At 29.1% G+C, this 26,808-nt stretch overlaps 1 protein-coding gene across 1 annotated transcript in view; it reads left to right on the forward strand.

The window, feature by feature from the left end:
- Window positions 1-13,693, forward strand: part of LOC142323345 (uncharacterized) — an 82,340-nt gene extending 68,647 nt beyond the window's left edge. The window contains exon 14 of the mRNA XM_075362850.1: window positions 372-13,693. Coding sequence (XP_075218965.1) covers window positions 372-474 — 103 coding nt within the window. The 3' untranslated portion in view covers window positions 475-13,693. The remainder of the gene's footprint in view (window positions 1-371) is intronic.
- The last annotated feature ends 13,115 nt before the right edge of the window (window positions 13,694-26,808 follow it).

The raw sequence follows: 26,808 nt of genomic DNA on the forward strand, positions 1-26,808 counted from the left end.
AAAATGAATCTAAACTTATTTCTTCAATCTACAAATTATTATTTCTTGTTTACATGAGAAGGCAGATGACTAATCGACTAAAAAAGCAGATTAGAAACAGCGTGACATGATACTGTTGCACATACATTCAGCCGAATAAGTAAATAAATTAAAAGTAGACTGTTGGATATTTGTTTTACATTTTTTGTCTGTCAATTTTAATAGTTACATATACTTGTTATTACCACATCTACTCTTCAACTTCATTCTTTATTACATTTTGAGGATATGCTTCTCTTTTTAGTATCGTTTTATTTTTAGTGTTATTATTATTTTTTAAAACTTATGTAGATGATCTGTAAATTTTTAATCTAATATGTTTCTGGTTACAGGTATGATATGTTTAAATGTCGCTTAGCAGCTGCATCAACTGTTGAATCAAACTTTGTCATATTCTGCTGTATGGTAATTATTTTGTGGATATTACAAAGGTAAATCATAGTAGTGAATACGGTTATTAAATTATGAAATTTAAATGTAGAGTATATTTAATGATTTTTTTTTATCCTGCTTTGTATTGAATCAGTTAATTAATTGAATTTTTGTCAATTAGGTAAATTCCTAAAACAAAAGATCATAGATCACATTTCTTCTATTTTATAAATGAGGCAGTTAATGAAGATTGTCAGTTAATAATAAAATTAATATTGTATGTAAATAATACTGCTTTTGGAGGATATAAACTTGAGTTGTAGTTGTAAATATTCAATTTTAAGAATATTTAACAGTTTGCTCAAATATTTTTTATACTAGTTCACATGAAGACAAAAATTAATCAAACTGTTGGAGTAACATTTTGTACAAGATTTAAACTTTTTAGGTTTTATTATATTACATTCCTGTTTAAAAATGTACAGATTATTAGCGATCATAATACCAAATAAATTATATTACATTGTAAATAGCTCTTGATAAGTATATTTTTTGTGCATTAATGAAGTGATGTTTGGTGGTAAGAGTACAAGTATATACTCTCTTTTTTATATGTAAACAAAACAAAGATAATTCTATTAACTATGTACTCCTTGAATCATTTATGGGGTGGTAAAGTTCATTTAAATTAAATTATTTTACTCACCCTGATAATTTTTTTAATTTGTTTAAATATGTTAAGTTTTTATTGCTGTTAAACCATATATATTATGTTCTGTTTATGTTTTCATTGTTTATTTTTTTTTTAGAAGGCAGAAATAGGCCTTATGTTTGTATTATTTTCATCTGGATTGTATGTAATATGATCTGTAGAAGAGTCTAAATGTAACATGATTCTATTTTTCAAAATCATGAATTAACTGCACAATATCTTAATGATATCTTGTATCAGTTTTAACACATTAGTAGTTTATTGGTAAAATCGTTAAATAGTGATAAAAGAGAAGTGGAATAGTGTATCCCCCCCCCCCATTCTGAGTCTAACACTGATAAAACTTACGTATCATTCAAATATAATCTGAAATTTGTTTAGATAGCTTTATTGATGTAAGATAGAATTACAAATAAATACTTTATTTTTCTGCATTGCTTCCTTAAAAAAAAAAAAAAAAAAAAAAAACAGGATGGCTGCCCCAACAAGCAATTGCGCAAATAATGCTTGACTGTGGCATTGTCTTCAAATCTTTACCCTTCTAAAGCTTCTTTTAGTAAACATGTGGAAATTACAATGACAACTCTGGACTGTTGTGGGTGTCCAATGAATTTTTTACAACCTTATCGCGAGTCTGAACTATTGTATGCAACTATGCATTGTCATGGAGAAGAAGGATGTTGCTAATCGATTATTACTTGCATCATTTGTTGCAATAACCAGCCTTGATGTAATCTAGGTACTGGCAAGTAGTATTCACTTCATTTGTACAAGAAATTGATCAGCAGCACATAATCATAACTATTTCTTGGCCTTGATCGGTGGCGGTGCCCCTTACCCACTTTTCCACTATTCCATACTTGTTCTTTTGCTTTCTGGGGTGTAGTGGTGGATCCATATTTTATTGTAGGTCACAATACGGCCCAAAAATGTCTCTCCTTCTTCCTCAGAGTTATTCAGAAGCCACTGACAGATGTCTTTCCAGACATTTTTCTGTGCCTATACACACTCCCAACACTTATGCCCACCTCTGTTGCAATAGTTAAGTGACGCCCACTTTCACAATGTCATGAACTGTCTGAAAGTTATCATCGACGCTGATCCGCAGAATAAGTTTGTGACTTTCATTCTCCACTGCATCACGGCCACTTTGAAATTTTTTCACCCAAACATTTCAGTTTTTGACAGGTTAGTATCTCCAAACTGTGCCTGAATTAGAGTGAAAATTTCAGAGGATTTGACACCTTCATTGGCAAAAAATCAGATTATAATCCGTTGCGCAATGGACGATTGTACTTCCTGCTCAAGACATTTTGCTACAGATGTGGAAAGGTGACCTATGGGCACGGCTGGCCGGTTGCTTCCCTCCACACATATCCAACTACCCACAGCGTCTCACTACATTCACTGCTGTTCCTCAGTTTACACAGCAAAATTCCAATCTATATTTGAATGACCTTCGTAAAATAGATACATATTTCACATACAATGGTGAACAAATTAATCCGAACACAGTATTTTTAACAGAAAATCTTATTTTTAAAAGAAGAAATGTTTAATAGTCAAACTTACTCAATCGTTTATATGTACTCTTTTGTTTTTGATTTATCTCATTAATCCTCTTTGGCATTGATTCCACTAAGGTAGAACAATGATTTTTGATTTCTTCATCTTGGAGTCCAAACTTGTATCACTGAACTAATAAGATCAGTTTTTGTGCTACAATTCATTTTTCCAAGTCTTCTTTCATAAATTTTCAATGGGATTCAGGTTGGGGGAGTTCCCTGGCCACGAGAGCACTCAAACTGTTCTTCTTTTGGTTTTAGAAGAACTCTTTTGCTTTCATTGGCGTGTGACATGGTGCAAGATCCTGTCAGAAAATTAGTTCCGGGTTCTTCTGTATAAGTGTGACTATTTTTCTTTGGTATATGTTAATGTATTGGTATGATTTCATCATCCCATCAACAGGCATAAGTCCTCTTGGCCCTTCATGTGTAAAACATCTTTTTGGATGGGTATTTGGGAGCTTGTTGCAGTTGTACTGGCGTAGTAGTTTTCTCATCTGCTGACTTACGAATGTAGGCTATACTACATTCGTAGTGATGATGATGATAAGAAATTAGTCAGAAATTAGATAAGAAATTAGTGAAGATGATAAAGAAATCAGTCTCGTCTGAAAAAAATAACTTTTTTCCACATCTCAATAGTCCATTCTTTTTGTTCCTTTGCCCATTGAAATCTTTTTGTCTTTATAATCTGTGTTGGTAACTGCTTCTTTTTAGGTTTCTGAGCAATCCTTCCCACTGCCAGCAATCTTCTACAAACTGTCATCAGAAACATTAGTCCCACTGGCTCTCAAGTCCCTATTAAAGTCAACAGCTGACAATCGTGGATTAATTTTGCTTTTTCTTATTGGTAATCGATCCTGTGTAGGCATGGTTTTCTTTTTCCATCCACATTTTCCTTTTCTCTTTGGATAGGCAGAACCTGATTCCCTAAACCTTTTCACAATTTCATTTACAGTGCCTAACCCCAAACTACACTCACTGTCAATTTATCTTTGAGTCATTTGTGTGTGTTGGAACAGAGCATCAATTTTTGACCGCTTTTGTGGGGTTATATCCATATTATTAACTAGAAACAAATAACAAACTTATAACAGAAACTCACAAGGTCACCAAAACTAATTGACAGTGAATTATAAAAGCACAAAAACCACTAATTTTGTTTATATATGAACTAACAACAAAACCTGGAAACAGCAAGCAGTCTTCCACAGAATGAAAATTCCCTGTATTTGGACTAATTTTTTCGCTACTGTAGGATAGAAAATGTGTGACATAAAATAAATTACTTGATTCTTTCATGATGTGATCGATACATTCATGCCATATGTCGTGTTATTCAAATTTGCCTGTTTAGTTTCAGTGCCTTGCAATTCTTTTATCCTCATATTTTTTTTAAAGTTTCTGTACCCAAACCTTGCTTACCAGTAACAAAACTATTGTTTTGTTTGTTTGTTCTTTGCACTTTATTTCATACATAAACCTTGATCAATAAATTATACCATGTAATTTAATATTACAATATTTGTTTGTAGTATATTTATAATTATAAATTGTAAAAGTCAAAATATTTTATTTAGTATTTATAAGCTAACTGATACAGCATTAATTTTTACTACTGTATAATTGTACTTCAAACTTTTCTTTTTTTAGTGCAGATTGATCATGTTTCATGTTTTATCTGTTTCATGTTTTATTTTTCTGCTTTATCTGTGGTGATGGTTTTATCACATATTTTTATAACTAACAGTTACTTTTCAAAAATTGCATTTTTAAGTGCATTATTAATCTTTCTATTAGCATTTTAAGCTGAAAGTTTTAGATTTTTTATAATCTGTTTGGTTTGACAATTTTTGCAAATTCTTATTTTTATCTAAACATTAAGTGACCATGTGCACAACTAATATATAATGTGAGACCAACATTTTCTTTAACGTTACTGGCTAAAAGTAAAAAAATAAAACTTGTATGCAATAGTTACATAACAGTTTTTTCAATTGTATTGTGATAGTGTATGAATTTATATCCTAAGTAATTATTTTTATTATTTTGTAATCATTGTTTATAATAGAATTTTATATGATGAAAAAAGTTGAATTGCATTGTTTTTTTCTATAGTTTACAATTGTAAAAGTTACCTGACAATTTCCAGAAGCCCTGTACAGAGTAAAAAACTATTTTTGATAAATATGGCTGCTAGCCATATTTATTTATTTGTAATTTCAAGCATTATTTAGTTTTATATGATTATTAGTTTTAACTTTGAATAATTAAGGGGAGTCGGTTGTCCTATACTTATAATGTTAACTAAGGTACATTTTTCTCAGAGACTACTTCAGTCAGATTCATAACTCTTTTTTTTACTGTATAGTTTGTGACTTTTGGTACAGTTTGATGAAAAGACCTTGTATAAACAACAATTTTTTAATGTTTTACAAACTTTTCTTTTACAGATGGAAAATTTTACACATAAATTGAAATATTTTAAAAAGTGTTTGCGACTTTTAGGAAATCAATCCATAGATTGTGCATCTGAATGAGATGAAAAAATCAAAAAAAAATCATGAAGATATCTTGAACGGTTCTTGAGAAAGATGTACCTTTGTGTAGAAAAAATTAATTTTTGAAAACTCAATAAAGATGAAAGAAAGAGAAAATAAAATAAATTTTCAAAAATACTTTCAATCAATACGGTAGTCCAGCTTCATAAGAAGGGTTTTCTGGGTCATCCTATTCGTTATACTAGTCCTTCTCTGAGCTAATCTTTTTTTCTGCCAGCACCGTTTTTTATTTCATCTGTAGCTTTTTTTGCTTTCCTGATTCGAAATCCATCAAGATTCTTCATTGTTACAAAACAGTTACTGCCTAGAGTAATACCTAACTTGCTCAGAATCAAGCAAATTGTAATGATTCCTTTATTGAAACAGGATATAGTTTTATGTACTCCCAATTCAAGTGTAGTAACCGTTACAACGGTTTTTTTTTGTATCTGTGACCATATAATATTGTTGACTGACACACTTATATTTTGAGAACCAGCATTTATACATTTTCTGAGCAAAACTGAGTCGGCTAAATCCTTGAAAACTGGTTCTATGGCTGTCATTACAGCACTAGGAAGATGTAGATGTTGGTCATAGTTGTATTTTTGTTTAGCTGCTGTAGCTTTCTGGTATTTACACCATGAATCATTCCCTTTTGGGTATAAAGCAGGAGCTGGTTTAGAACTTCCAAGGTGGAAATACATAGCCCACACTGCTTGCTTCATATATTGTAGGCTTAACGTATTTCTTCAGATAGCAAGGCAGTATTATGTTTTTATCTGATATATAGATTGTTTTTGAAAGACGACCACATCCTCTAATATGTTTACCATCAGTAAGTTTTATCCCTTTCATTTAAATTTTTTCCTTCTAAGCCTTATTCCCATTCGTTTGTGTGTATGGCTCACACATTCTAGCTTTTCAGTAAGAAAATTTGGACCATAACAACTGAATTCATAAATTGTGGGAAATGACTTGGAGTCCTCCATCACCAAGATAATGCTTACACCAAATACGATAAAGGTTTTGTGATCTTTGAAAAATGTTGACTACTCGATTTACTTCCATGAAGCCACTTGAACCAGAGTAATTTGCTGAACATATATTATCATGAACTCCTTTCAATTTTTTTTTATATCAACAATATTTAGATAATATTCCTACGTCCATGAATTTCCCAGTTGTGATACTAGTAGCTGTAGCCACACCATTGTTTGACGACCAGCCACACTTTTTCCGTGTACCATCAAATGCACAGGCAATATCTCTGTTTCCATTATTTTCTGTCTGTAACTCCTTCACTGCTTCCCTCATTGAATTCGAATAAACTTCTTTTGCTGTTTAGTAAGAGTTTTATTATTGTATCCAAAAGCAGCACGCTTTTTACCAATGCAACCTTTTCTATTACTATTAATAAATCACTATTAATATTATATTGAGGTTCATATTATATTGATCATATGATGTTGTGTTATTATAATCATGATTGTAAATTTCTTACTGCACTAAAAGTAATACAAACAAAATAATAAATAAATTGCAGTAGTATTCAATACAGTCTACAAGTTAAACCCACATACATCACACACACAGGTTAACATATTCACACAAAATATTCTACTCATCAGAGTTATATAAAACTGGTATCAAATTATAAAGCTAAAATAACAAGGAAAAATATTTTATAATAAAAAACAAATCCGAAAAAAATTTTTTTTAACTCAACTGACTCCCCTTATATCTCTTAACAGTAATTTAAAAATATTGAATGAATTATCCTTACTTAAAATTTTGGGTTATGAAAAACTTTTTGTACATTATTTTTTTAATTATAAAAAAATCTATCTAACAACTTTTAATGGTACAGATTATCAAAATGTAATTTTGTTACGTTAATAGAGCTTGGATGAGAGAATTTTACTTTTTAAATATGATATCGATTAATTTTTGATTGTATATAAGAGACTATTTTATTGCTCTAGGATAAATTATAAAATTATTTTTAGTTTTTTATGTCAAAACACTGTTGTCCCTAATTGGATTTAATAATACCAAATTTGGTTAATATCATACTGTTAGCTGTAAATTATTAGTTGAAGTTTAAGTTTTGTTTATATGTGAATATTCTCCTCAAAGTTTAAATAATGTAATGAATTTGTTCTTCTGAAATATAATTTTTATAAAAATGGATTAGTAGCACAAATAAAAATGTTTATGTATTTTTATAATAAATTTTTATACTCATTTTTTTTCAGTGCCTTAAGTGACTAAATAGTATAGTAGTTGGATTTTAAGTACTGTAGATTTTTATACATTATCTAATTTTAGGATTGATAGTTTATTGCAATAGACTATTTTAATGAGAATTTTATTATTCATAGTACAATTTTTGTGTAAATTTAGTTTTATATCAAACCCATGCAATGAGTCTTGAAAAAGAATTTGCACAACCACTGTAAGATTTGTATTATAATAAATTGTATGACAATATAATTAGGTAGATTATGCTGCACTTTTTATGTCTCATGAATTTTGTACATAATTATTTATGTATGCATTGCTAATTCGTTGAAGGTAAGTTTTGTCTAACAAGTAGAAGCAATGTTAAGGTTCTATTTCAGTATAAAAAAGGATGTATTAACTATCGAGCGTACCTTCCTATCTCAATTTTTTATGGCTGTGTTATATATAAAGCACTAGAAAAAAATTTTAATCGCAATTGCTTTTTCTTAGAGCAATGATGTTCAGCATAAATTAATAACTGTGGCAAACAAACTGAAGGTGTCATGTTTATAGCTGAATTATGAATTTCAGTGAATTTGGCATGTGTGATTGAATATTGGCCTTAATGAAGAGGCAGTAGAACACCATATCACTCACTTCTTTGTCATTACACCTTTATATCAATATGAATGCCTGATAGGCATGCATATTGATGTTTTTGAACATGGGTAAGCCGTTTGTAGATGTAATTAGTTCCATGTCAGGTAGTCTAAAATTATTGTGATTATAGCACTAGGCATTTTTTATTACTCCTTAAAATTAATGTACTCATGTGTAATTTTATATTAAAGTAATTGTATTATGTAAATGTATTGTCATGCCTGTAATTACATATAGAAATTAACTTTTTTACTGATTTATTTTCTGTAATGGTTTGTAACTAAATATGTCTCTGTATTATCAGTCTATAGCACTTAATAGTATTATTTATTCAGTTTGAATTATAAATTTTATTAAAAGTAAATCTGTTTTGTTTATTCTACTAATTCAGTAACTTATTAATTTTTTTCATAACTTTTTGTAAATTTCAGAAAGCATTATTTATAAAACTGTGATTATGTTTTAATATTTATTATGCAGATATATTAACCAGTATCTGTGAGCATATTTTGTCAGCGCATACTTCTATTATCTTATAAAAGCTGTTAATCTTAAAAAGTTTAAAAATGTGCATTTCATTTAGTATCATTCTGCGAAATAAGTATATTGAACTCAAAATTAATTGTAAATTTCAATGAAAAGATCTTCTGTTTTTAATTGTAATTATTTTCTGTAAAAAAAATTATGTTTATGTCAAATAATCCTAGTAACTTATCTGGTTTAACATTTAAACTGTTTCTTTTGTTTGTTTCAAAACTGTTTAGTTTCTGCATTGACAGCATGTTAAATTTTCTTTAAGCTTTCCAGCTTATGTTTATGTGGTATTAAAATAGTAATTAGTGGTATTGATTTGCATTTCTTAAATGAAATTTAATGCATGGAAGTGACACAGACCAGACAAATCATTTCAATCTTTTTTTTTGTTTTGATTTTTTTTATAATTTGGGCCCAGGATCACAAATGTTCTATTTGTAAGATAAATTAGTTTTGGACATTTTAAAAGTTGGGTTGTGTTACTTTTATTAAATTATTTTATATAATAAAATAATACTTGATACAATATACATGAGGAACATATTTTCAAAAGTTTTTTGTCACATAGATCTGATTTTTAGTAAAATGAGAAAAGTTGTTTTTTCTTAAACTACTCTAGCGATGGATTAAAACATTTTTCTCTAATCATTAGACACACTCTTTGATGTTTTTCAATAGTAATAGTAGTTATTATCAGTCATTTTGTTCATAAAGTTTAAAATATAAATTTGGTTAAGTCAGTCTGGACAAAACATTTTTGAAAGAGCAGTGTGTAGACAAAACTTCTTTTGAAATAAAACAATGGTTCTTTTGAATCAATGTTAGTGTAACTTTTTTTTTGAGTATGCAGAAGGTATTTAATTGTTGATTATTAAAAAAAAAAAAATAGAAAAATACAATAGAAAGCTCAGAATTCAATTTGAGTAGTTCTTATAGTGTTTTATTATCTTCATTCCTTTTTTCTCACCAAGTTTTTCCAGTTTCTAAGTGATAGCATATTGTAAAATATTAACTACAAAATATAAAATAGATTACAAAAACTATTTTAACAGTATTTTACAAAAAAATAGAAAAATACAAATACAAAAATCTAAAAAAATTTAAAGTAAACTCTAATAATCTGGTCCATTTTTTTAATTTTTCGAACTCTTTTCAGCCCTTTAAGCAGTCAAAATGTTTCTTCATCATTGTTATACTGTGTTATCTTCATTAAGAAAAAATGTTTTGTACCACTCACAATCACTTATATTTTTCCAATTCTCCCCAAACATAAGACTTGATAGTTTTTAACATCTGAATTCTTCTTGCTTGAAACTACTCAAACAGTTGGTATTATTAGTACATCCCAACCCCGTAGAGGAAGACACCTGCCTAGTGACGTTCCGCACCCCTCCCCATTCCTAGCTCTGATGAGCTTTAATGGAAGGTATTGTTGGTACAGTAAAATTTGTTCAATACTCACAGTATAGTCTTTACATAATACGGTCTTATAGCTTTCAATATTATCTTCAAACTTGTAGTTAACCATTGTTTTCGCTAAAACAAATATTTTGTTTGTAATCTTATCTTTTACATAAAAACACTCCTATTATTTTACTTATTACTTTACAATTCTTATATACCATACTCAGATATTTAGTATTATAGAGAAACCAATCTTTCCCAAGTTCTTTTACATTCTCAACTTACTTTTACAGCTGCACATACTGATCCTTTGATAGAATTGTTGGATGTTTTTGAAAAATCTTTTCCATTCTGTCAAAAATTTGATCACTCAGCAAGAAACTATGGCCCCTGACAGGAAAAACCATTTGAAAAACTGAAGTGTCAGTATTGTTCAAGCACTTCATAATTGAATACATGGCTATATTACTTGGTTTTACACTGCATCCATTGCTGAAGCGTTGTTATAACCTGAAAATCTATTGATTGTGAATAGGAAATCAACGCTGAGGATATGTCAGTGCTGCCCTTTCCTTCTTTATCATCAGTTAACAATGCACAGATATAAAAATTCATCTGTAAGCTTCTTGAATCTGGATCTTCGGCAAAGGCTGTATTTGCTGAAGATTGAAGCACAAGCTAAGCTATTTATTTCATATTTTTTTAAATATTCATAAAGTACATTTGTCATTAGAGTATGTGTGAACTTTTAAATCATTTTTAATAGAAGAACCTTTCATTTTTAATGTTTTGTTTCAATAACAAGCAATAAGTGCAAATATCTGTTGCAAGGTGATTTGAAGCCACTATTGAAATGGTTTACAAAAACATTTCAAAACTTAGCAAAATGAACTTTAAACACGTCACTTTGAATTTCATTATACACATTAAGAAGCTACCATGTGGATAACTGGCAGTTCAAATACACATGTTTAGATTTATTTCTGTTGTAATGGCTTTCATCACTTTCAGGTTACCACTAAATTCTTTTACCTTTTTTTTTATGTACATTTTTCTGACTTTCAGTCACTGTCTCAATTCTCTTCAATAGGCACTACCACTATGTACCTTACTGACAATATTAGCTAACCAAACTCGTCCTATTTTATAATAACAAAATTTCTTACAATCTGTGGTATCATTCCTTCTGCTTTTTACACTGGGAATAAAATACTGAACAGAAAGCAGGTGAAGACCGGAACCTGGTGATGTTTCTTACTTTCAGTTTTATGAGAACATCAAATTTTAAATGGAACTGTTTGAACCAGTGTTGCATTTCGTCTTGTCAGACTTTACAAGGAGCCATAAAAATTTTATTCCAAATATGTTTAATATCTACTGGTATTATTTCATTACAAGAAAGATGATTAGAAGATTGCTTACAAGAAAAATAACAAACATTATAATATTACAAATATTACAACCTGTTGCAGCAGAATACTTTTTACCATCATTTCTCCTTACTTGTAGTCTTAATTCCTTTTTTGAGATCCACTATTGATAGTAGAAACATGAATACCTTCCTAATCATTCATCTTTCTACAAACCAAAATAAAAAGTCACAACTTTACCATTAACAAACCTTTATTCAAGCAATCCACTTTGTAGGTTATGAAAAAATTAGCTGTGTTACAAAAAAGTGTAGAAATAATATTTTATTAGTTGATATCATTGATATTGGACATACCACTGAATTATTCCTAAGGATAGAAAAACATTTTTGAACAAAACTACTTTTCTTAATTTATTTAACATGGATAAATCATGATTTGAATGTAACCAGAACTTTATAATATGTAGCTTAGTATAACAGTACACTATATATATAAAACTCAAAAATTTTAATTTGTAGATAAATCAGGTTTTGAGAGTTTGTTCCTTATATATATATATATGTTTTCTGCAGTATAACAGTGGTGTTAATAAAATTTAATATTATATGAAATAAACCATCAAAACATAGCAATTAGATAAGTTATACATACTATATTAATTTCAATAATCTATTTTTGGAGGATCCCACATCTTCAGTTGTTATTGAATTCTATAATTACATTAAAATATATTCATAATTTGTCAATTTGCTGAAATTGTTTTCTTTTAAAAATTTTGAAAATTGGACAGCAGAATTTTCATATATATTCATAATAATTTTCAAAATTTTTAAAAGAAAACAATTTTAACAATTATAAATACATTTTAAATATGATTATATAATTCAATATCCACTGGAAATGCAGGATCCCATGAAAATTGATTATAATTTGGTAAGTTAAACTATTTATATTTATTTCTTTTTTTTGTCATTTATATTATGCTACTTGTATTATTATGATGTAACAAGAAAATATAATTTTCTATAAAAAATAAAATTTTAATTTTAATAAAGTAAACTTGACATTTTAAAATATGGAATTCTTATTACATAGTACTTTGTAAAATGTTAAACATTCTAGGACTTTAATGTTAAGCATTCCATGAAAAACTTAAAATATATTTTTTTATTGTTATACAGTTTTGAATTTCACTTTTTATTCTTTATATGTATATTGTTTTATTGTTCTCTTTTGTGTTACTTTTTTTTAATTATGCATTATAATATTGTTATATTTCTATATTTTCTGTGAATGTTATAATTTATTTAATGTTAACTCTTGTTGAGTTGTTATACTTACTCTTAGAATTAAACTTTTTTTTATTTGATTTTTATACTATTTTTTATGAATAGCATTTTTATTCAGAACATATTACCACCTTTTTTTGTGTGTTATTCATTCCGTCCATATGTTTCTTATATATTTCTAAGTTTCTTATATTTTGTACTATTTTTTATTATATATTGAAAATAAATTTATATCTAGAAAATTTGTTGTTATTGTTATTCTTTCATCATATTGTTTAAGCATATCATAAATAAGTTTAATACAATGCTATGGATATTTGTACAGTCTCAAACAGCAAATTTCTGATAATTATATATTGCTCAGTTATAAACTTCTAATACCTGGATTAATGTTATAAGTTTACATTAAGCATTTGTGCAAGTATGTATATATTTTTTATCTCTAAATCACCACTTTTCAAGTGCAGTTTATACAGACACTTTAATCAAACTTATGTGTTCTTAACTTATTTTATAGCTTAGCTTATTTTATAGTTACAGTTTAAAATTAAATGCATTTTTCATATTTTTAAATAATAGAATATATAGTTAAACAGGGAATTTTCTAAATTTTTTTAAACTATAACTGTGTGTATATCTTGCTCATGCCTCGGGGCATGTCACAAGTGTGATTGTGCTGTCCATGATTGTTATTCATATTTAGCAAGTAATATTTTCTTACTAAATTTTATTCTGTTTTTGTAAAGTATAGCTCAAAATTATCTTCTTCTTTTATACATTATGACTGCTATTAACACATTACAAACAGCTCTCATAGATTTGTATAACAGATATTTTTCATTTGAATGGTGGAGTTAACATGTTGAATTTCTGTTTTTTCTGTAGTGTTTTTATACTTTTTTTATTTATAAAATTTGATTGTTTTTCAATTTACTGTTCTAATTTCTTTTGAAACATATTAAAACTACTTTCATATGTATTATCTCTTTTAACAAAGACCTCTCCCCCCTCTCCTTCTCTGTCTTTACATTCAAGTATTTTATCTTGATTTTTGTAATCATTTATTGATTGACTATTATTACATACTTTACTCGATTTGATCATTAATTGTGAATAAATATTTTCAAGCTTAGATTATTTCAAGAATCTGTTATCACTTATTAAAAACCTGTAAAGTGTTTTTGTTTTCATTGCTGAAAATGTATCCAAAGATAGAGGAATATCTCTATCACTTAGATCCATGTGATCTTTTTATTGGGGGAATCTGATCAATATAAATAGCTATTTTTAACTTTTTTCAACATATTTCAACCCCGATTATTTAGCTTGGGTTAAATAATGGAAAAATTGCCATACAATTATTTGATTTTGGTTGTTTAAAGGTTTTTTTAAGAATTCAGCCAATGTCCTATTTATCTTTTTTTTTTGGTTGTGAACCACTGCACCTCTGAATAAAATCTTGTACAAGAATCTTTTTCTTTCTTAGTTAAAAGTTTTTACAATAAAAATTTCATACCTCTTCAAAAATACCCAGATAGGTTTTTTAGAATAATATCAGTTGTCTGTAGATTAATTAATTGAAGCAGTAAGCAGAAATCATTAGAAAACAGAATCAGTGGTTTATGGAAGAAGGTTTCAGTCTAAAGAGGTGTGTAGTAATAAGTTTGAATAATATAGTAAATAAATAAGTAAAGTATAAAACTGTTATAAAATTTATTTAATGATTATTACAATGACGTTATGCATATATTTTATTTGTAGTAAAAAAAGAGTGAGAAACTATAAGAAAAAATAATTTAAAAGATTCATTTGTGATATCTACTAATAAAATGTTAAAATATCTCTTCGAATAAAGCTCAGTGGGAATTGTTACTGAAAACTATAATTGAGAATAGATTGCAATTTATGTAAAATATTGGGAAGGAAAGTATTACCTTGAAATGAAATACTTTTAGGTTTGCTTTATTTCTACAAATATAATTTTAAATTTGAATCCCTTTACAATGTAAGTAAAAATTGTGTGATGTTTGCCCGAAAAGCCAACTAACTTAACAGGAGATGTTAAAACTGCATACATCTGCTGCTTTATGGCCTTTTGGACGTGTAAAAAACTGATTTATGCTGTTTAATAATTGCATCTACACTCTTCAATTTCAGTGATATATTTTTAGTTTCACAATTAATTTCAAAAACTGACATTAACTATTGCTCAAGGAGCCGTAGCCTCAAAACTTGGTTTCTAAAAAACACCCTATGTGAAAGAGGCTAACCTGTCGTTAGATCTACAGTACTTTGTTGAAATGCATTCATGTAGGACTGAGAGTGATTTATGATCATGCTTACATGCATCTTAGTAATATCACAAATAATATGTAAGTCTGTAATAGGCAAATAATGATGGCTTTAATCTGAAGTAAGAGTTCTGTTTATACATTTTTTTTTTTTTAAATATAATATAGTAACCTATAGAAAGTAATTCATTAAAACTTTAAAACAGGTCATAGATTCAGCTTAATATTATGCATCCCTACAGTTTACCTGTTTTTGAAGCCATTTTGCTCTCTTCCTTAAATGCACTGATAAGGATTTTTTTTATCATGTGCTTTCTCCTCCTAAAGAAGTAGTCTCAAGAAACATATTGATATTAAACACATGTGAACAAATAAATACTCCAAATTCAGTAAAAAAATATAATTTAATAAATAAATTTATATTAATTTTTTTTTTATGCCTTTGAGCTGCAAATATGCAACCTTTCAGCGTTGTTGCATATTTGCTGTGCATATACTGTTATTAAACAAATAATTTTTAATTTTGTGGATCCAAATGTAGTCGATGAGTATGTTCAGATGTTTATCAATTTTTATGACTTATTAACATTTATGTCATTAGAAAAATATTTAGCTTTTATTTGGTCTGCTATTTTAAGATAAATTTCCTTATCTGAATCTTAATTTTAGTCTTGCTAATAAAAGAAGACAGCCTTGTTTGGGGTGATAAATAATATATATATATGTCATGTATTGATGTTTGTAAAAATCATATCATTTACCAAATTAAAACATCTGTTTTACCCTTTCTTTATTAAAATTTTGTATGAAACAAAATAAACATGTTATTATTTTCAAAAGAACTCAGAATAGTTTTTTTGCATGAAAACACTGTAATTTTGATAAAACAATTCTATAAAACATATTCTTACCATTTGTTAAAAGAATTTTTACACCAGTTTAAAAAGTTGGCCTTTAAAAAAAATTATATCCTCATTTAATTTTTTTTTTTTAACAGTAAACAAACTTATTACAGAAATTAAAAAATAGTGGTCATTTGTAAGTTGAACATCATATTATTCTTCCTCAAAAGTTGGTTTAGTATTTTAAAATGTTTTATAGAGAAGAATCTGAGCATTAATCATATGAGGGAGAGAGCCAAGTAAACTATGTGAGGTAGTAAACCAAGTAAACCAAGTAAACTATATAAACTGCTTACTACCACTATAAATACAACAGTACAGAACCATTATATATCATTTTTTTTTAAATTTTTAGAAAGTAATTATTTAATAATTAGGCTTATTTAATTATTTACTTTCTGTAATAAAAAGTCACGCAATTTTTTTAAGACAGTCTCAAGACTTAAAAACCAATAATAGGAATGAAAATTATTATAATTGTTATCTACAGCACATTTATATTAAACAGTCATAAACTTTCTTTCTTTTTCTGTTTAGCCTCTGGAACCACCCTTAGGTATTACTTCAATGTGTGAGTGTAAATGAAGAGTAGTCTTGTACAATCTCAGGTTGGCCATTCCTGAGAAGTGTCATTGATTGAAACCCAACTACCAAAGAACACTGATATCCATGATCTAGTATTTAAATTCATATAAAAGCAACTGCCTTTACTAAGATTTGAACCTTAGAACTCTGACTTCAAAATCAGCTGATTTGCGATGACAAGTTAACCACTAGACCAGCCCGGTTGGCAAACATTCATGAACTAATAGTAAAATTCTTAATCTTCATCTTTATTTTTAATAAGACAAGACATGTTTAAATCATATGAGGTGTTTCTTCTTCATAAATGAAAGTTAATCCTAAGATTAAGTAATTAATCAACAATGATATTAAGTTACTTTAATGTACATAAAACTTGATAAATATGTAAGGTTTACTGGTTAATTTATAAACTTAATTTTTAACAGCATTTAATGTTTAATTTGTAAGATAAATATTTGTTTATAATTTGCTTTTAAAGATTATATTTTACATCATATTTTATCATTCATTCTTTTTTTTTAATTTGTTAAAACTATACCATACTTGTCTACTAAATAAATTCATAACTTTTTAATGTTTTTAAACTTTTAACTTTTGAATGTTTTGTCATTTTATTGTTGGTATTTAAATGATTTATCATACCAAATGATATGTAATTTGTTGTATTTGGTAGTTTTTTAAACAGGTAGTTCCATAATGAAAGGGCTTAAAATAGTTCATTTAAAATTTGTGATAATTTTTGGTAATTTAGGGAGCTAAGGGTTTCATACCTGTAAGTTTCTTAACTCAAAATTCAGGCTATTTATATTTTCTCAGAAAATATTAATAAAATTATTCACATTTAAGTAGATTCTCAATATATTATTGTTTTTAAAACTTTAACAGAGCAAATTTTTAAACCCTTAGTTAAGAATTTTTCCTTGTAGACAGTTTTATTGGACAAACAACACCTACTTATATTTCCACCTGATGCCCATGTGTTTTCATTTGTCACCAGCTGCTATAGAAAGCTCTTAGTAGGATATACTTTCATATATTTTATTACAAACCACATCGATATGGTGAAGCCATCTTATAGTACTGTCGATTTGAATACTAAGAAAAAAGAGCTTCCATATAAATAAAGATTAGTACTATACTGCTATTTTTTATCTTGAATTTAATAGTGTTCAAATTCACCCTAGTTTGACAGATATTTTTTTAAAAATTCTTAAATCATAGAGATTTTTGCATCTGTTCTTCCAATTTAAAATGAAAGAACAGATGCAAAAAGCTGATAAGCTTTCCTTCAAAGCTTATCAGTTTTAGTTTATGAAGAAACAACCTTTTCAAATGTTTTAAACAAGTCTAGAAAAACAACTAACTTAAAAAATATTTAAATAAATAGTAAAGATTATATATTACAATACTGAATGAATACATTCAGTATTCATTCAAAAGAAATCGAACGGATTTCACACCATTATTTAACACCTACAATGTGCAGTAAGATTATGATGGTTTTATCCATTTTCAAACCATTTATTTTCCTATTAGGTCAGCATTTCAGTACCAAATTAAAGACTGAAAAAGGCATATTTTATTTTGAGATATGATCAATTTTACAATTCTGTATTATTAGAAAAAACTGTAAACCGTAATGCAGACAATTAATTATTCACAAGAATGTATTTTTGTTTTGTAAACAATATTTTTTTCCATCCCCAGAAACAAAAATCCAAAGGTATTAGGTGGACCTCCACGATCGATACGTTTCTCATGGAAGTTATGATTTAAGCGAGTAGAAACTGTACGAGAAAGTGGGGAGACGTGTCATCGTGGTGGAAGTATACTTTCGTCAGAGCGCCAGAGGAACATCTTCAAGCAGCTGCGGCAGTTCTTAGTGCTAGTAGACCTCAGCATTTAAGCTGTCAGGTAATTTGAACGGTCTAAGCAGCTGAGTGTGAAGAAGGCCGCACCATGCATTAACGCTAAATCAGTATTGAAGATTGTCTTGTACCGCTTCGTGAGGATTTACTTCATGTATGCTCATTCGCGTAGGTTGACTCACTCTCGAGTGAAATTTACCTCGTCGGTAAACAAAACATATAAAAAATCGAGTTACAATAATCGTCAATGACACAATCATCAATAATTACAGTAATCACCAATGAGCTATCCAATAATCATCAGTGAGCAATCAATAATTTTTATTATTTTGCATTAATAACAATATATTTTTTTATTTGTATTCCACCAGTTGCAGAACTTCAAGCGAAGCGAACCGTCTCTTGGGTGTAGATGTTGAAATGTCTGTTTATGACAAGGATAAACTTGTTTTGTTTAAGTGTCCTCCAAACCATTGAATGCGAAACTCCGATCCTCTTAGAAAGATGTATACTGACGCTTGGACTACGCTGAACTACATCGATAATAATTTCATCGATAACAGTGTCGTATAGGACAGATCGTTCTTAGCTGATAGGAATATTAGGTAGCGAACCTGTTTCCCGAAGATTGCGAAAAATCGCGCTAATCGTTTTAGGATCTGGAACCCTGCTATTTGGAAAACCTATTTTATATTGTACTGTAGCATTGCTATTACACACACCCAAAATGAATAGCATATCAGCGTAATCCTCTGTGTAAATAAGTACGGCATTACTTCAGTGGCAAACCGATCACGTTCAAACTAAAATTTAAAAAAACCTTCGCTAACGACACCATAGTTCACAGTACCCGATATACTTAATCTACCTTACAGAATGATTTAAACACTAAGTATTGCTCATTGTTGATTAGCCGTTGTTATTTTATTGTCAACTTTGAAATAATAACTTTTCCAATAATTTATTGTATTTCTATCATTAATAAAAAGAGTATTATCTAAGTTATTATTATTTTATGATTGTATAATCTTCAGTTTTTTTTTAATTTTTAACGGGAATTTTTAACAGTAAATTCTGTTTTTACAAATTTTTCGCTTCACCAAAAAGAATTTGGTTTTTGTTCACATTAAATAAGTACGTTTCAGATAAACGTAATAATTCACTGTTTCGAAATAAAATTAAAATTTTCCTAAGTTTTCTTTGTTGTATTCAACTTATCTTGCACCATTCTCTTCAGAATTAAATTTTCTACAAGTTTTGTTTAAAGGTTTTACGTATTTATTATCCGTTTTTCAAAAATATTGTACGTCAAACATAAAAAACCGGGGTTTTTACCACAGTTTGTTGGTTTTCACCCCAGATTCTCATAATCTACTGCAGATACGGTTCTGGGACCTATTTTATTCGATTTTTCAGGTCAAAAAGCATAAACAGATCAGTAATTTTACCCTTTAATTAAGGTCCTAAAATTTTCAATACGACCTGATTTCATCGGGCTAGTGGAAACCCGGCCGTAACTCGCAAACAAAGCATTTTAGGACATACTTTTATATGAGCTTTTTTCATTATTTTCACGAGTAAAATAGGTTAAAAAAAAGTCCCGGAAGAACTTTGCGATACAGCGTAGATCCAATTATTTCTCTTATACTAATAATAGTAAGGATTATATTACATTCTATTAGACTAAAAAATGTATTCTTACACATACAGTAATAAACAGGTCAACTTAATATTTATTTTGCTTTTACTTCAATTTTGCATCAAGTTATCAGCGATGCAAAACATTACATGTTTATTGATAAGATACAACAGCACGCTCACATTATTAAAAGTAATACATTCAATGTAAATAAGAATCTGCAGTATTTGGTAAAATACGGTTCACGACACATATATTGGTGACGAACCGTCTCTGAAAGATGATTTATAAGGTCTCGTAGTATGCTTCAATCCCTGCCAAATAATATATGCATACAAAGTAATAACTTTTTTTATATGTGTGTAAAGGGGGATGTAATATTTTTACAGGAATTATTATCGCCTAACATTATATTTTTTTAAGTATATCTGAGAAAGGTAACGTTTATTACACTTGCTGATCCCATATTCCAAAATTGTATCTTAAAAAAGGTGCCACAAAATACATACTAATTTTAAAAATTCGTTGACGGAAAAAAAATATTATATTACAGCAAGTTATTATTGTTTTATGGAGATACATGCTTTCATCTCGGTTTTAATTGTTTCATGGTTGCATCTTAACAAAATTTAATTCAGAAATATTAAAAAATTATCTCTTTCTAATGTTAAAATAATAATATATATTTTTATCCCGATAATTAGGCTTTCTGGTGGTAAAGTAGAATAATTGTGTGTGATGACTGACCTCAGTTGCGTATTTACGAAGGAGGAGAAAGTCAAGAAAAAGAAAACCCGTAACCTAATGATATAAACGATACTGTTTATGCCAGAAAGGTTGAAATCGTACTGAACATTAAAATAATAAAATTTGTAAAATGTTAGAATTTTCTTTCTTTTGGAGATTTTTGTTTTTTCCAAAAGTGCGATACATTTTTTCAGATCATCCGACATCGAAAATCCGTTCTACATTGTTTAGAATGGATTTTGTTCTACTATTTTTTTTGGTGTTTACCTACACGTTTTACCTACAATGCTATGTTATTTTTATCCTACGGATGCGTGTACTTAATTGTGTATGGTATATCGGGACCGGTGTGCTACCATATAAATTTTTCGTGTTTAGGCATACTTTGCGACTCGGTTTAATGACAGTTACTAAAATTTAGCAAAAATCTCTCTAAATTTATTGTAATAATTGTATGATTAAATATTTATTGAAATAATTAAATAATGCGCAAAGTTCATTCTGTTTTTATTTCATAAAGAAAATTTTGTTTCGTAAGAAACACAAGCCATGTTTTCCTTTTTAAATTGAGGTGAGGTGTTTTGTACGTTAACCTATCCGTTCTCATGCTAATTGGAATAAGCTAGTTTACATACGCGTAGATTGTTGTGTACGATATCTTGATAAATGTGTGGTACTATAGCTTTTTTTTCACATAAGTTAACGAAGAAAATAAAGGAGGGATATACCCATTTTTTATTACTATTTCCCGCCTTGCACTCGGTTGCATTACATCGCATTACTTACATTACACTGCCTACCCTGATCGATTTTTCTTGGTCAAGGGCAAAAGAGGGTGAATGCAATTCAGCTTCGTTTGATGTAAGTGCACGTGCATTCCTATGCACGAGGGTGGCAAGCCGTACGGTGGTATGAGGGCAGGTGTTGAAAGGGGATTTCAATAATGATGCAATCGAGTTAAGATTAAGCTGACCATACGACTATAGTAGAACGCTAACGTTCCTACACGGTATACAAAGAAATGTTCAAATTATGACCGGCTGTATTTTTATATTAAACAATATATACGATACACTACTATAACGTTAGCATTATGTTTGTTAGACGAATAATTTAGTGTTAACACAGGGAAAGTAATTTTGATTCCATATGTTACCTAAATACCTTTTTTTTCCTGTTTAGGCTCCGGTAATTACCGTTCAGATAATACTTCAGAGGATGAATAAGGATGATGATATGTATAAGTGTAAATGAACTGCGTCTTGAGTGGTCGAACTGAGTCTTGTACAGTCTCAGTTCGACCGTTTCTGAGATGTGTGGTTAATTGAAACCCAACTACCAAAGAACACCGGTATCCACGATCTAGTATTCAAATCCGTATAAAAATAACTGGCTTTACTAGGATTTGAACGCTGGAACTCTCGACTTTCAAATCAGCTGATTTGGGAAGACGCGTTCACCACTAGACAACCCGGTGGGTTGTTACCTAAATACCTAACGTTCTAAAGTTTAACGACTACTCCGCACCGGAGTTAGTAATGAAATCGAGGAGCGAAACGTTTTCCGTTACCTTTTTTTAACAAGCCGAATGTATGACACATAAGCGATACCAAATCAAGTAACAGGTAACAAATTCGTTCTTTGCAGACCGGCCAACCGTCATAGCACTAAGAAAGGTGGGAGAAATCGTACTAAACCAAAATATTAATGCTACGCATTCGATTGTAATGTAATGAAATGCCCTGCCTCTTTTCATTACAAAAATTTAAGCAGATTATTTAAACAGTGTATGTAAAACATTCCCGTGTTTTTCAACGTCTTACGAAGTTATTGTTAAGCAGCAAACAGCACCCCCATGTTCTTAAATCAACCAAAAAATATGTATTAGATTTATTTAAGTAATCTAACTGTATTTAGATTTGTATCGATATGATTTTATTTCAGTTTGTTCGTTGAATTTTAATTAATAGAACCGGTTGAAAGCTTCAAGTCTTATTTATTAAGTTAACATTATTTTTTAATTAGTCTATGTGTACAGGAAAGAAATTCGGAACGTACTGCACCATTTTAGAATTAAAACCGACCACTTTTGTCAGTTTTGTTTTGAACAGCTAAGTATAACAAAACAATTAATTAATCGTCCTGATTCGAACTAGAAATACCTTTTTTAATGTTCAAGAGTTTCCTAATTGCTTGTTTGTATGATCGCGTATTATATTTCACGAGCTTAAAGCTTTTAAAATCAAAACTACCTAAAATCTAGTATATGCTCATTTCTCGAGAAATTGTTATACGTGCAAGAACTTCAGTTGTCAAAGATCACTGTTCAAAAGATATAAATTATAAATCATAATCGTGCGTTACGACCAAAATATTTCAATAACTCGACGAGATTTGGTACAAAAATTGTACCGAAGATTATTCCTTTACCTCACAAAATGATTATTTCTTTAAACAATCAAATTTTCTAATTAGATTACAGTGTATCACAAAGAGGGTTTTTTATTTGGTTTCTTAAAAATCTACTCTGAGCAAGGAAATTCTACATCTAAACGATAAGAAAATTTTGAAAAAGCAATTCATAAAATATCGATTAAAGCACGCTTCTAGTACGGTAGATATGGAAATTCAGACGGTGGAAAATGAAAGTAAGCAAAGTCAGTATTTTCGATGTTATCTTTATTATTGACTCAACGTCGGTACCACCCGTAGGGATATCGTCTATTTATGAATAAACAATTTTTTTTACTCTATTTTACAACTTAGGATGAAACCTATGCTGTAAATTTTAATTTGTTTTAAACGAAAGCTGTTGTAAATCTCATGCGTTTTAAGTTCATTTCCTTGACGGTTTTGTTAATCTTTTTATGCTGTTTTGCTGTTTCGAGTAAAAACCATTTTTTTAAACTCAAAATTATGCTGAACAGAGTGCTCACGATATATAAAAAACAAAAGTCTTAAAAATCTGTTAAAATCAATTCAGTTACTTTGTAATCGATCCAGCAAATTCAGAAAAATTCTAAAAAATATTAAAATCTCCATCTATCTAAAGAACTAAAAATATAATCAATTAAATATTTTAATAAGTGGGATGATCACTAAATTTATATTATGTATTACATAGAAGCGGTTATTTAAAAAATCACATCTATTTTACAGCTCGTTACAAAATAAATAAGAAAAATAAAAATTAGATTTATTCCTAAAAGCTATTTTTTATTTGTCTGCTCAAAAAAAAAAAAAAAAATTCTTAAATGAAAAATTATTTTCTAATAATCGAAATTTTAAATCATTCTAAAAACAGAATATAATAAAAGACAGATGGCTATAATACTTAAAGAAATATTTTAGCTACAAGGAAAAAAAAACTTTTCGTAAAACAATTTTAAGCAGAATAAGAGAATTATCGCATATCTTTTTAATTTACTTCCCCTACTGTTTCAGTTAGAATATACCAAAACGATTTTTAAAAACATCGCCACTACTTATTTATTGCCTTACAAAATCTTTTTTTTCTTTATCGTTTGAATAATTTCTCTCCTCCCGAAATATGAATTATACGTAACTCATTAGAATAGAAAATACCGCGAAAATTCTTTCAGATGATCCATAGTTTGTGTGTCGAAGCCGATCTCCAAGAACTGTTGTACGTAAACTTGTTTATTCAATAAAAGTTATGATTAATTTTTAAGAGAAAAAGATCCGTTTGATTTATTCATACTGAGAACCGAAGAGAAGGGAGAGAATTAAACTAGTATCCTTTTTTTACTTTGCGAAGAAAAATGACTTTTGCTATATTCCCGCCGAGACATAAACGAACTTTGCGAATCAAAAAACAGGTTCCAGTTAGAAACGAGTGGTGTGGGTAAAGCCTGAAGGGGGATTCGTACATGTATAGTGGAACAGAAAACTGTTCCGTGTACCGCGGGCTCCCCTCTCGTTTAGGAGCCGCCCCTATTTCCGGTGACGCGACTTGCAACTGCAGAAAAATGTATAAAGTGCATCCAGTCCCCTTTTGAATATATCTAGACTACCCCTTCTTCCCCTGCTGTTTTTGTCTGTACGAACATCTAACCGTCCGATCCTTTCAATTTTACACTGAGATTTTAATTTCTAATCCGGTTTAATGATCGATTAATTTTGTATTCACTTAATTCATAGTTAGCGATGATTCCTGTTTGTATAAATGATTACAATTTCAGGGATGATTTTTAACAGAAGGATTCACGTAGTTGATTTACTCATAAATAAACGAAATAAAGATTGTGTTACTGTAAAAATCCCAACACACACACACACACACATATATTTATATATATATATGTATATATAACTTTTTTTTCTAAACAAGAAAATTCGTCAAGTATAATTTTTTCACACACTGTTTTTCCTAATGCATCAATTTCTATTGTTCTTTTTTTTTTTGTTGAAGAAGTTCTTGTTGATCGCTTTTAGAGTTTCTAACAGACTACATTAATAGAAAATTTTTAAATTAAAGGTTACGTAGTCTACACATGCAAATTAAAGGTATTTTTAATTGATGCATTATTGCTTACAACGGTGTTGTTAAAATCTAATTATACTTTATGTAGATAGCTGATGCTATTTTGATTCCAAGTATTTTCGTGTGAAAATTTAAGCAAATCGACTGGAAAAAATAAAAGTTGAGAGTAAACTGTTGAAATAAGTAAAAGAAATATACACACACACACTCGCGCGCACGCACGAGTATTTCCGTGTTCCAGAGAGACTTGCCTCACGCCGATGGTATTCTCTTTACTTTTTCCTTGCATCCCTTTTTTTTTATCAAGATCCATACCCTCGTCTTTGTAGTTCTTGTTACTTTTTTACGGGCATTTTTTTTTTTGTGGATTCTTTATGAATGTACTGAGAAGTTTGTAGGAGTGGTTTTCAGAGGTATTATTACTTATTTTCCTTTCTTCATTAAAATCCTTTTTCATATCTTTCGCACGGGTTCAGTAGCCAGTTGCCAATACGCTTGTGTGTTACTGCGCTTCAGAAAGAATCTTTTCTTCCTGATTCAAACGACCGGGGAATGTTAAAACACGTTTATGTAAAGGTAAATGCAGCAAACCGTTCGATTATATTACAATTTATGTTAAGAAATGAAACCTCTGCATCGAATACGCCACTGATTACCCCTTCGGAAAGTACGAGATACAAGTATGTTTTATCTTGTACAACATATTTCTGGGCGTTATATAAAATCATATCGTAGGCTTTATGATTTTGCTTTCGATATTCGTTAACTCTGGTTAAAGTTCGTTCATGTATAAATAGTTAAACAGTTTTTCAAAAGTAAAGGTCTTCAGTGATGAGGTCTGTCTGCAAGTCTAAAGCTTCCGAATCCGGCATTCCAGACTTCATACAAAATTTTCTTCATAATTTTTCATATAATTTAGAAATCTCTGTACGAATTGCAAAACAAAAAATTTCAGATTCGACGCATAAAACTTACTAACAGCGTAGTATACTACCATGTTTCCTTCAGCCGTTTGACGAAGAGGAATTCTAATAGATCCCAAGATAGATATATTGTATCAGTAACCGGTATGAAGTTTTGCCGTTATTGATGTAAATATGTTTTTTTAATATAAGTAAAACGTTTGATGTGATGTAGGTATTAGATGTTTAATTTATTTCTTGTTTTTGTATTAGTTAGATCATTTATTTTTAATTTTAACTTTCTTCAACGAATTTGTGTTTGTATATTACGAAAACTTAGTAGGCTCGACCTTAGCTAAAAGGCAAAGTAATGTTAGTCTTGTTATATAGCCACCAGACAGGAAGCATTCCAGGCCGGATGAAAAGGGTGCATGATAAAAAAAATAATCGAAACGTTCTAAAACTTAAAAACAAATGAAATTTAATTTACATTTCGGGATTGTAGATTTCTCACAGGTGCAGCTTGCACAAAATTTTATGAGGTTAACTGATAATGCGAGAGAGAAATGCGTTGAAGTTGAAGAGTTTTCAGAATGGTATTTCGATTTAGTTAAAAATCTGGTCGTAGGAATTCTAGATTTTAAGAAATCGCTTTT

This window comes from Lycorma delicatula, chromosome 1, assembly GCF_047948215.1.
Source record: "Lycorma delicatula isolate Av1 chromosome 1, ASM4794821v1, whole genome shotgun sequence".
Lineage (NCBI taxonomy): Eukaryota > Metazoa > Arthropoda > Insecta > Hemiptera > Fulgoridae > Lycorma > Lycorma delicatula.